The sequence below is a fragment of the Balaenoptera ricei genome, chromosome 11 (genome assembly GCF_028023285.1).
Source record: "Balaenoptera ricei isolate mBalRic1 chromosome 11, mBalRic1.hap2, whole genome shotgun sequence".
Lineage (NCBI taxonomy): Eukaryota > Metazoa > Chordata > Mammalia > Artiodactyla > Balaenopteridae > Balaenoptera > Balaenoptera ricei.
In genome coordinates this window covers 41,476,269-41,488,705 of record NC_082649.1, presented here as the reverse complement: position 1 = coordinate 41,488,705, position 12,437 = coordinate 41,476,269, and the positions used below count along the sequence as shown (strand labels likewise).

General features: G+C 44.9%; 1 protein-coding gene across 1 annotated transcript; it reads right to left on the bottom strand.

The window, feature by feature from the left end:
* Positions 1–8,324: 8,324 nt before the first annotated feature.
* Positions 8,325–11,320, bottom strand: LOC132374039 (HLA class II histocompatibility antigen, DO alpha chain). Its single transcript, XM_059937524.1, has 5 exons — positions 11,238–11,320; positions 9,823–10,071; positions 9,088–9,369; positions 8,855–8,990; positions 8,325–8,624 (listed from the first exon to the last, which is right to left on the bottom strand). The coding sequence occupies exons 1-5, from the start codon at positions 11,317–11,319 to the stop codon at positions 8,621–8,623; spliced, it is 753 nt and encodes a 250-aa protein (XP_059793507.1). The 5' UTR covers position 11,320; the 3' UTR covers positions 8,325–8,620.
* Between the last annotated feature and the right edge of the window lie 1,117 nt (positions 11,321–12,437).

Here is a 12,437-nt window from a genome sequence, read left to right as displayed (position 1 = left end):
CCCCCGGGGCCCAATGCGCACACTATTCCGTGTGCACCCTCCAAGAGTGGGGTCTCTGTTTCCCCCAGTCCTGTCGAAGTCCTGCAATCAATTCCCACTAGGCTTCAAAGTCTGATTCTCTATGAATTCCTCCTCCCGTTGCTGGACCCCCAGGTTGGGAAGCCTGACGTGGGGCTCAGAACCTTCACTCCAGTGGGTGGACTTCTGTGGTATAAGTGTTCGCCAGTCTGTGAGTCACCCACCCAGCAGTTATGGGAGTTGATTTTACTCTGATTGCACCCCTCCTACCGTCTCGCTGTGGCTTCTCCTCTGTCCTTGGACGTGGAGTATCCTCCTTGGTGAAGTCCAGTGTCTTCCTGTCGATGATTGTCCAGCAGACAGTTGTGATTCTGGTGCTCTCGCAAGAGGGAGTGAGAGCACGTCCTTCTACTCCGCCATCTTGGTTAATCTCTCATCCATCTTAATATTTGTACTGTTGAACTTATTCTTGATGTTCCTGAGATGATTATAGGCAGTGTGATAGTAACTTTTGACTACAGAACATTTTCTCAAAGGATAAGATATTGAGGAAGCAACTGTAGGGCTTCCAGGATAAAATGAGGCTGTGCTTTGAACCTGGGGATGAAAAAGTTGCTGGAAGAAATGGCCAAATTTTATGTGTGTAATTAATAACCATGTAATGTAACAACAACAAAAAAGGCATTACATCATGCTTACTTTATTTTAATTTAAAAAAAGAACAAAAGATTAAAATTATTTATATTTAAAGTACAAAATATCTATTACAGAGGAGTAATTATTCAATCAGTAGCAGGTATCAACTCATGGGTTCAGGAATCCAATGATCTCTCATTTAATTTCCTGCTATTTTCAAAAACAGCACACAAACACACACACACACACGCTTTATTATGAAATATTATGAAAATTTCAAATGTAAAGAAAAGCTGGAAAAAGCACAAAGAATACTTGACTACCCGTAACATAGATTCAACAACTATCAAGATTTTGCCATATTTGTTGCAACTGCAAGTGTGTGTGTGTGTGTGTATCTGCATCCATTTCAAAATAAAGACATCATGGCATTTTATCTCTAAATACTTAAAGTTGTCTTGCTACATAACCACAGTACAGTAACCATATTGAAAAAAATTGAAAATAATTTCCAAATATCACTGGTTACCCAGTCTATTTTCCCATTTGTCTCAAAAGTGTCTTTATATCTGTTTTCCCCCAAAGATGTTGCCAAGAATCACCCACTAAATTTGATTGTAATGTCTCTCAAGTCTCTTTTAATCGCCCCCTCCTCTTTTTTTTTAATGTTGTTTTTAAAGAGACCAGGTCAATTTTATTATAGAATATCTCACATTCTGAATTTGTATGATTATTTCTTCCTGGCTTCATTTGACTTATTCCTCTATCCAATGTATTTTCTATAAACTAGAACTTTGAACAGAAGGCTTGATCAGATTCAGATTAAAGATCTTTTTGACTATAATTCTTCATAGGTGATACTGTGTACTTTTCATCTCATCAAGAAGCATGTGATGACTGTGTTGTTGTCTCATTATTGGTGAAGCCAAGTTGGATTGCCGAGCTGAGGCAGTGACAGCCAGATCTTTCTCCTCTGTGAAGATATTTTCTCCCTTTCATCAATAGCAAACAATCTGTAGGCATGATACTTTGGTGTAATGGGACTCTCCCATTTCCAGTCATCTGTTCTCCTAACATCTAGACGCCTTCCCTGAAACAATTCTCATATTAGGGTTGCAAAATACTGATTTTATCATTCTATTTTTTCCCAGCTGGCCATCATCTGAAAGAAAGACATTTTCTCAACCAGGGAACTATAGCGTTCCTTCTGAAAAGTCAGGATATCTGCTTGTTTTGTTTAAGTACCAACTTTCTTTGTTGGAAATAGAATATTACACCCAGTGGTGATAGAAAAGTCTTGTTGTTGTTGCTTGTTTGCTTTATCTTTATTTGATTATTATTAGGGACTCATGCATTTTTATCCATTCAATGTGTTTAAGTTGATTATAGTAATTTTTTTTAATCCTCAAATTGTCCCAAATTTGGCCAGTGGGAGCCCCTTCAAGGTGGCTGCTCTTTTCTTTTGACATGACTCTGGTAGTCTTTGAGCACTTTCTTGTTTTCTGAAACAAGCTTGCTTTGTGATTTCCCTATCCTAGACTTGAAATAAGTCACTTCTCTAAGCAATTCCAGTTCCTTTTATTGGGTAATGGTATTAAGAAACAACAACCTGTGCTCTAAGGATGTCCATCGCTCCTGAAGGACCATTGCTTCCAGGTTCTTTCATTTGCTAGAGCTAGAAAATATATATATTTATAAATCATTAGTTTAAATTGATGTTTCTAATTCAAATTTAATATTAGGGTTTTAATTCAGCTACTTTTTTCTTTCCTTATATACACTAAAATCATGGTTCCCAAATACATTACATCATTCCTGAATTACTTTATCCTATAATATATATAAACATAGTTTCAAAATAACAATACAATACTATTACTAATGATAAAACTACTGAATGACTATCAACGTTTTTAGTACTTCTTTTTGTCCTTAGAATATAGTCCACTAAGAATATACAGTACTGTCTTCTAATAGGAGTTAAAATAAGTCTTCTCTCTTGGTTCAGTTGTTTATGTTTGTTTTTAATTTTAGGGCTTTTTGTTTCATGTTTATAAAAATTGTAAAGCATTTGTATATTTCAAAAGTCAATATTCACTTTTATCCCTGTTGCCTCAAATGCATTCCCTCAACTCTGCTCTTCCCCCCCACCATTTTTTTAACAATTTCTGGTTTATCTTTTCAGTGTGGCTTTCTGCAAACATATATCTTCCCTCTTTCTTACCCCAAGGTAGCACACAGTATGTATATTCTTTTGTATCTTGCATTTTTCCACTGCACCCTAGGGATCCCTCCATATCAGCTTAAAGAGATCTTCCTCATTCTTTCTAACAGCTTAATGTTTCTCCTCCTCATGGATGTACCATAGCTCTTTCAACTTTTCCATTCTTGTTGGACATGTTTCCAATCTTTTGCTATTACCAAACATGGCATGTCATTTTTGAAAGGCAGATTGCTATATACTAAAACCTGCATACCTATGTTTGGCATTTCCTTACCCACATTAAAATATGTTTTAGAAAAAAAAAGTTACTTACATTGATTGGTTTTTAATTAAGTTATTAACATCCTTCAGAACATTTGAGTTCCATGGAACAATTTAGGAAACACCATGGTAGGTGTGCAAACTCATAGCTTTGACAGATGTAAGTGTTTAGTGCTTGGCACATTGGAGGTGCTCAATACATGAAAGCTAATAGTAATCATAAAAGCAATCATGTCAATAACAGCAGAAAGTTTTTAAATGTTTTCTTTATTTGGGTGTGTCATCAAGGAATTTGAGAGCTGAGCAGACTACATCTTACTCTTTGGTCAGTTACTGAGTAACTGCCATGTTCCAGGCATTAAGGTAAGAACTTGTACCTGGAGCAGAGCATATACTGCAGGCCTGAGGGAAGGAATGAAGGAAAAGTGGAAATCCAACCGAGTCTCTGGAGTGGCACTGGGGCTCTAGGGACGGGGCAAAAGAAAGTCTCTGGGGGGCAGAAATGCCATGGAGTCTTCTCCTGGGAAGACGAGGTTTACTCAAATTTGGAGCCTCCACAGGAGGTGGAATCAAACCACAAGACAGAGCCAAACCACATTAGTGGAAATGACTGGAGATGAGGGGAGAGATGGAGAGAAGGGAGGAAGTGACATCTCTACATGATGGGTCACTCCCCCGAAGGAGGAAAGAAAGCCCGAGAGGAGGGCCTCCATTCCAGGAGAGATGTCTGTCCAGAAAGATAAATGGAGTCTTGCGATCGAGAAGGACTGGAGATGGGTGGTTTATTTAGCAAAGCTGATCAGGGAAGCCTCTGAATTTTTACCACATGTGTTGTGAATGAATGATGAGTTGGAAGCATTGATGTTAAGATCACAGGCAGGAGGATTCTAAGGAAAGAGAGCGTGGCTGTAACTTAATGAAAGAAGGAAGGCTGGAGTGGGGTGAGGTTGGAGAGCCTTAGCCAGTAAGGAATTGAGAGTCTCTCCTAAGTGAGAAAGTCTGAACAAGGGGAGGTTGCATGAATGGTTGGGAGAAGTAACATCTCATCAGTAATTCCAAAACCTGGTCATTCTTCTAGTTGGATATAAGAAACAGAAGGTCCAACACAGAGGACAGGTAAATGTTGACAAGGATGGTAAAGGGTGGTCCCAGGAAGACAGCTGTCTCACTGAGAGCAACTAGTTAAGATCGAAGCCGACACAAGGCCTGGGAGTTTTATCTGACAATAAAATGGACAGAATACCCAGGGTAGCTGATTGTATTGTGAGGAAATTTGTAATTCATTTATGATAGGTACCAAGAAAACCAAGCAAAGAGAAAACAGGCTGATTACTCATCCCAGGGAAAACACAAAGTTGTCTAGGAAAGGAAGAGCAAGCATGGTTTACTCTGTAGTTTGGCTATGAATACCCTTCACAAGATCATAATAATATAAACACTGAACACCAACCTAGCCAAAATTACAACATAACTATATTAAAGGAAGAGGTGCATGTGTGTGGTGTGAGGATGAAAACATTTAAATCCTCTTCTTCCATAGCAGGAAGTAAAGAGAAAAGGCCTGAAGCTGAAAAATCAAGATATAGCAAAGCAAGCATACTATTTAGGGACAGAAGGTCAGTATCAACAGAATTAGTTAAAAACAGTTGAAAACTTACCAACTCTGGGGACAAGAACATGATAGGAGAAGGGGCTAGAGACTGGAATTTTTTTTTTAAGCAAATCTGGTAGAACTATTGGATTCTCTAAACTATGTGGATAAAATTACGTTGTTAAAAATTAAAATTTTAAGAAAGAAAGTAGATTAGAAGAGGGGATGTGGGTGCAGCCCATGCAGAATCCTCTTTCAGAGAAAGTGACTGGGAAGAGCTTGAGGGGAGTGGGTTATAGGACAGAGAGATTTAATGTTCTCAGTATATGAGAGTGATGATATGTTTATTATCTGTGGAGAGGGAACACTGCAAAGGGGGAGAGTTTGAAACTACAAAAGAGAAGGAGACTGTCTATTCTAAAAGAGACTGAAAGAAGTCAGATCAAGAATGCAGAACAGGGCTTCCCTGGTGGCTCAGTGGTTAAGAATCCGCCTGCCACTGTAGGGGACACGGGTTCGATCCCTGGTCTGGGAAGATTCCACATGCTGCGGAGCAGCTAAGCCTGTGCACCACAAATACTGAGCCTGCGCTCTAGAGCCCGCGAGCCACAGCTACCGAAGCCCGTATAACACAACTACTGAAGTCTGAGCACCTAGAGGCTGTGCTCCGCAGCAAGAGAAGCCACCGCGATAAGCCTGCGCACCACGACGAAGAGTAGCCCCGGCTCGCTGCAACTAGAGAAAGCCTGCACACAGCAACGAAGACCCAGCGCAGCCAAAAATAAAAAATAAATTAAAAACAAATAAATTTATTTAAGAAAAAAGAATGCAGGACAATTTTTTTTTTTAATGAGAGATAATTTACTTTGAGACTAGAAGAAAAAAAATGTGAGTGTGGAGGCAGATACATAAACCTAAAAGATTTGGAATTGCTCCATATTCCTTCCAAATTGTTTCTAGTGATTTCTGGGTAATATATGCATAGTGAAAAAAAGCACACTTCTGGTCAAAAGAGGACACTTTTTTTTTCTGAAGTATAGTTAATTAACAATGTTGTGTTAATTACTGCTGTACAGCAAAGTGATTCAGTTATACATATATATACATTCTTTTTTTTTAGTATTCTTTTCCATTATGGTTTATCATGGGATTTTTTGTTTTTTTTTTTTTAATTTTATTTATTTATTTATTTATTTATTTATTTATGGCTGTGTTGGGCCTTCATTTCTGTGCGAGGGCTTTCTTTAGTTGCGGCAAGCGGGGGCCACTCTTCATCGCGGTGTGCGGGCCTCTCACTGTCGCGGCCTCTCTTGTGGCGCAGCACAAGCTCCAGACGCGCAGGCTCAGTAATTGTGGCTCACGGGCCTAGTTGCTCCGTGGCATGTGGGATCTTCCCAGACCAGGGCTCGAACCCGTGTCCCCTGCATTGGCAGGCAGATTCTCAACCACTGTGCCACCAGGGAAGCCCTATCATGGGATATTAAGTATAGTTCTCTGTGCTATGCAGTAGGACCTTGTTGTTTATCTAGTCTATATATGAGTTTACATCTGCTAACCCCAAACTCCCACTCCATCCCTTCCCCAACACCCCCCCTTAGCAACCACCAGTCTGTTCAAAACAGGACACTTTTAATGACTTTATTAAACATTAGGACAGAGATTAGAGAAACACTTTTCCAAGGATGCATCAAGTTAAGTTTTAAGTAAAAAATCAGCGGAGATCAGGGCACGATGGGGACAGACATCTCTTGTGGTGTCTTCTGAGATCTTCTTCTTTCTCTGAGAACGAACTGACTCCTCACCTCAGAGGTGGGTGCCAGCCCACCATGTTTGTACTATGGGATCTTGGTTCCCCGGTCACAGTACATTGGGCTGGGGTGGACACTTTCGCCAAGTTTGGGCAGTCGTTTGTTTTTTCAATAATTTAAAATTGTGACTGGGAGACACAGTCTCTGTGGGTGGCCACAGCTGAGGTGACATACAAACACAGGACCTATACGGTTGACATGTCAGCTGAAAAGGACAGTCAGTCCATAGGGAGAGAATATGGCTGACGTACCGAGGGATCTAGAAAACAGGGACCATATGGCCCAGAGAGAGAGCAAGAGGGACTGCTCTGGATTCTGCTGGCTCTTCCGTTCTGAGTTCTCTTCCTTGCAGGGCCTGGCTCAAACCCACCCTTGGGTTCTGGATGCTACTCTTGTGTCTATTGTAAATACCCTCTCCTTTTGTCTATAACCATTTTAATAGGGTTTCTGTGACTGGCAAGGAAAAACCTTGATTAGAACAATCTTCTCCCGCTTCCATCTGACTTCTCTTCTGGCCATCGATTTCCCCCCATTTATTCTCTCTTGGGAAATCCACAGAGTCCCCATAATCTCTTGGTTTCTCTCTTTTCCGGGACCAAATGCTCCCAATTCCAACCCCCATCTTGCCCCTACTCACCTGTATCTTGCTCAACTTTTTTTCTTTTTTTTTGGCTGTGTGGAACAGCATGTTCCCTGACCAGGGATCGAACCTTTGCCCCCACATTAGAAGCACAGAGTTTTAACCACTGGGAAGTCCCTTCCTCAACTTTCATGCCCTAAAAAACCCAGGTTTTCCAGAAAGTCCTCCTGGACTACTCAGACCTCAGGGATCCCCTCTTCCCATGACCTCCAATAGCACCAGACTATGTCCATGGGTCCCCGTTCCCAGACCACAGCCTGGGTCCAGGATGGCTTCATTGGCACAATCTAGAGCATGTTAAAATATTACAGACTCCCTGTCACCACTCTCCCCAGCCCCGAGATTCTAACTCAGTAGATCTGGGAGAAGCCTGTACTTTTTAAAAGGCTCCCAAGTGACTCTTCCCTGTATTCCAGTTTGAAAACCACCAATCTGTACCACTCATTTGGTACTTGACATAAACTACTTTGTATAGTTAGTTACCGCTTTGTGTGCATTTTAAATTTTGTTCACAGTAAACTAAAACCTTCCAGGCCACAGATTTAGAGAGCATTCAGGTGGATCTCTCCTAGACCTCCCTCTTACCAGATACCTTGCTGATCTACTCTGCTACCCTCCTACCTGATATGATTGACCCCAGACAGAAGATATGGCCATCCTACCCAAGCCTTGGGCCTCTTTGTCATGCTTGGGACTCTAGGGAATGTAGAAAAAGGAGATGACATTGTAGATCATGGCTGGATACCAATGGCCTCTTCATGACAGAGTAAATCTGGACAAGACTGAAAATTCCATGAACGTTTCCTCTCCTGGTGCCCTGTAGAACTGTCATTTGTTGCGGGGAGTTGCAATGAACAGGATACTCTGCATCCCTTTTGGGGCAAATCTGAATTCAGGATGTTAATTTCATGATGTCCATGTGAAACGGTCCATTCACAAGTGACACACATGGGGCCCCAAACTGATGAGTCAAATGGAGCAAGACGTAGCTAGACTGGCCCGGGAATGACTGTCAACCCCCAGTAGCAGGTGGTCATGCTCAGTAGTCATCCCCAGAAGTCCCCACTTCCAGATCCCAGCATCCCTTACACACTGAAAGAATTGGCCAAGACCTGGTAAAATGAATACAATGTAAACACTGTTTAAAATTTTACTGCTGCTAGCCAGGGCTTTGCGTAGAGCAAGAAAGTGTGTGTGTGTGTGTGTGTGTGTGTGTGTGTGTGTTTTGGGGGTGGGAAAGGGAACTCCTTGGTGCCCCACAAGTCCCTGCCATGAGTACGGGAGCCAAAAAGGAGGAGACCTATAGGACAGAGGTTGATCCCATTCAAAGTCAGCACGGTGGGGATGAATGTGGTAGACTCTGGCACTGAGCATTCAAGGGCTGTCGACACTTGCCAGGAAGCCGTAGGGTGTCTCCCATACCTGTTTCTCTCAAAGGGCCATTACCTAAAGTAGCAAAAACCATATGACCAAGGTTGTCCCAGCTCACACTTCTGGGATCCCATCTCTGCCCACCTCCCCCAAACCTGATACCCTCGCCTCACCTCTGCTCTTCTATTCCCTGCCTACCACTCGTCCCTGACCCCACCCCTCCCCACAGAATCTCTCATCCTCCACCCTCGTCCCGTGCAGAGTCATCTGCTTTCCTCCCCACCAGACTCCCGGGTCCTGCGCACCTGGGGGTGCTGGACAGGCATGTGCCTGTGATGATGAGGGTGATGCCGACGAGGAAGCCGGCCAGGCCGAGGGCCAGGCCGAGGGTGCAGACCAGGGTCTCTGTGGTGTCAGGCAGCAGGGTAGGCACCTGGGGCTCTGGGAGAGAAAGGGAGGGTCAGGGGTCGGGCAAGGGGATTCCAGAGTGAAGGACACACGGGTGTGAGAAGGGGGGCCTGGGGAGGCGGCTTCGTACCCCAGTGCTTAAAGAGAGGCTCGTCCAGTCCCCAGTGCTCCACCTTGCAGTCATAGAAGTCGTCCACCGAGGGCACAAAGGGCAAGTAGTGGAACTTCCGGAACAGATGGTCGGGCTGGGCATAGAAGCTGGTCTGGGCCACCCCCTCGGTGATGGTCTGACCGTTGCGCAGCCAGGTGATATTGATGACAGGGGGGAAGATGTTCTCCACGACGCAGATGAGGACGTTGGGCTGGCCCAGCTCCACGTGAGACTTGGGCAGCACAGTCACACTTGGGGGCACTAGGAGGAACCAGGCCCTGAATCCCACAGGCTCAGCCCTCCAGCTGGGCCTTATCAGGGCTGGGATTGAGGGGTGTTTCCTCCTATTAGCCTTCCGAGAGCAGGGAATGGTCTAGGATGGTGACACCAGGACAGAAGCAGGGGGACAGAGGGATGAGAGATTGTGGAGGGCAGAGGGGGCCCCAGGGAGTCCTGTATCTGCCAGGTCCCTGATGGGGAGTCCAGCGGGAGGGGTCATTTCTCAAGAGGAAGAGGTTGCTGAAGGAATCTGAGAAGATCTAGCACCTCCTGGGAAGGAAAGGGCCTGAGCACAACAGTCTCAGATTCCGAGAGTGGAGCCCAGGAGTCAATAGAGGCCTGTGGGGGGGGGGGGGGGGGGGGAGGAGGCTTCTCTGGGCCTCCCCTGCCTGCCGGGGGCTTGGTGGAGGGGGGCACAGAGGAAAGGCCAGGTACCGTTGGCGGCTCTGGTATGGTTCGAGCGCTCCACCAAGACGTCCAGATGCGCTTTGATCATCGTGATACTGGCCAGCCCACTCTGCGGGTCAAAGTACGCGAAGTTGCCAAATTCAGGCAGACGCCACACAGCCTCCCTCTTCTTCAGGTCCACAGAGAACAGCTGCTCTCCATCGAAATCATGGGTGAACTGACCCGAGCCATCATAGGACTGGTAGAAGGCTGGTCCGTAGGAGCCCATGTGGTCAGCTGTATTGAGTGAGTTCAGGGTCGGGGGAGAAAAGAAAAGGTATCAATCTCATCCATCAGATGTGATGTATTGAGTCTCTGAGCTGTGCCCCATCCTTGGTTCTGTGTGGGGGCAGAGTCCCGTTCTGACGCTGAGCTGGTCCTTGGAGAGTAGAAGGGTTGCCAAGGGACGGAAGGGAGAGGATGGAGGGAATGGGCACATCCCCTGCACACTGGCCAGCACAGAGGCATGGGTGCAGCCTGGCATACCGGGTTGGGAAGAGGAGAGGTTGCCTAAACTCAGGCTTGGGATCCCCAGAGTTAAATCTTGGCTCTGATGGTCTGCCCCAACTGTGCTACCAGGTCCTGTGTGTGAGATAAGAGGTGAGTAGGGGGGTGATGAGGAGAAAATAAGTAAGGTTAAGAGCATCCGTGGAGCTTTGGTCACAGAGATGCAGTGTAAGTGGATGTGAGGGAAAACAGGTGATAGCTGGCAGGAGTAAGAATTAAGATTTGTGACTAGAGACTGAAGGGATAGAAAAATGCAGCCCAAGGTATTGCAAAGAGCAATGGAAAAGGAGTCAGAAGTTCAGGGTTCATGTCCCAACTCTTCGGTCTCAGAGCATTATGATCAAATGTGCCTCTTCCCATGACTGAGGCTCAATTTTCTAGAAATTGGGAGTTAGGTGTTCGTTGATAAGATGCCTTTATAATTCTAGGAAATTATTTGTGCAGTGATCGTGAGAAACCACCATGTGCCCAGCACGATACCAGGCCCCAAGGAAATACAGGCAAACCAGCTGTAGACCCCGCACACAAGGAACTCAAGTCTAGAGCAGGATAAAGACAGATAAACAGCTACCTATTGACCTGGTGATAAATACAGCAATAGAAAATGGGCTCGCCCCAAGCCAGGAAGTGGTACAGAAATCAGGATGCTGGGCAGCAATAGGACGGAGGTTTGGGTCTCAGAGAGGAGGGAGGAATGAGGAGGCACCTGAATGTGATGCTGGGCTGAGCTGCACCTGTATTTTAGGTCCAGGACAGACCTGATAGAGGTGAGAGGGATGCGGGTAACAGAAGTTGCCCATAAACCAGAGGAAAGGAACTGTTCACTCTCTGTACCATCTGGCGTGTAACCCCACGCCCTTAATCTCCTCTCCTCACCCAGCACCCTCTGCACTCACCCTTGATGGCCCCAGCTTCCTGGGGGCTCAGGAGGGTCATCAAGGTGTGGAGTCCCAGGACCAGCCCCACACTGAGGACCATTGTCCCCTGGTGCTTTAACCAAATGAGTCCAAGTCGGTGTGGGGGGTAAAAGAAGAGAGGGAAGGTAAAGAGGAAGAAACAGATTCTAGGATGGGGGAGCCCCCTGCTGTAGTCAGCCAATCAGAGAAATTCTCTGAGTTAGCGTAGCTGTTGCTGGGGGAAGAAGTAGAGGAAAGAGCCTGGGTGAGAAGATGGAAGAATTCATTGGGCCCACGAGCACCAGGGAGGCTTGGTCCACAGGAAGTCAAAGGGATGGGAGGGGCTTAGATTAACTGTTTCTCCATCCTCCAAGAAGGGATCCTGCGAAGGGAGAGAAAAGGCCATCAGAGCACCGCACAGCTGAGCTCAAACAAATCCTCTATATTAATCCATAGTGTAGGGACTCCTACTCGTCCTATAAGTTTCTGTGGACCAATTTGGAGTTAAAAAATAAAATAAATTTGGGAATTCCTTGGCGGTCCAGTGGTTAGGACTCTACGCTTCCACTTCAGGGGACATGGGTTCAATCCCTGGTCGGGGAACTAAGATCCTGCAAACCACATGGCGCAGCCAAAAAAAAAAGGAAAAAAAATTTTTACTAAGAAACTTTAAAAGGGAAACGCTGGCTACACAGTAGAAAAAATCTTCTAAATCTTTAAATCATGTTTTAAAATATTACTTTATTTCATTACGTGAGGAAAACTGTATAATCGTTAGAGATATTTAGAGTGAAAAAGAGCCATAAGGAGTTCCAGTGGACCTTTCTGAGGAGGGCAGAGGGTGCTGGGTAACCTCCATGAGTCCCTCCATGTCCCCTATGCCCGTGTCTCAGCCTGGAGGTTGCCCTGTGTGGATTGCATCACCCTTACTTTTGGCTTCTAATTGGGAGGCATTGGCAGAATTTAGTCTAATGTAAAATATATATATAAAGTTAACTGTCTATCCTGGTAAAGAGAAGTCTAACCAAATATCGGAAGGCAATGTGTCAAAAGTGATGAAATAAATGATTTTCAACTTGGAAGGGATCTAAGAAATCATCTGAGTCTGTGTTTCCAAACCTGGCCACACAGGAGGATCAGCCACGAAGTGTGTTAAAAATACAGATTCCTAGGTTCCATCCTGACCTGAGTTAGAGTAGC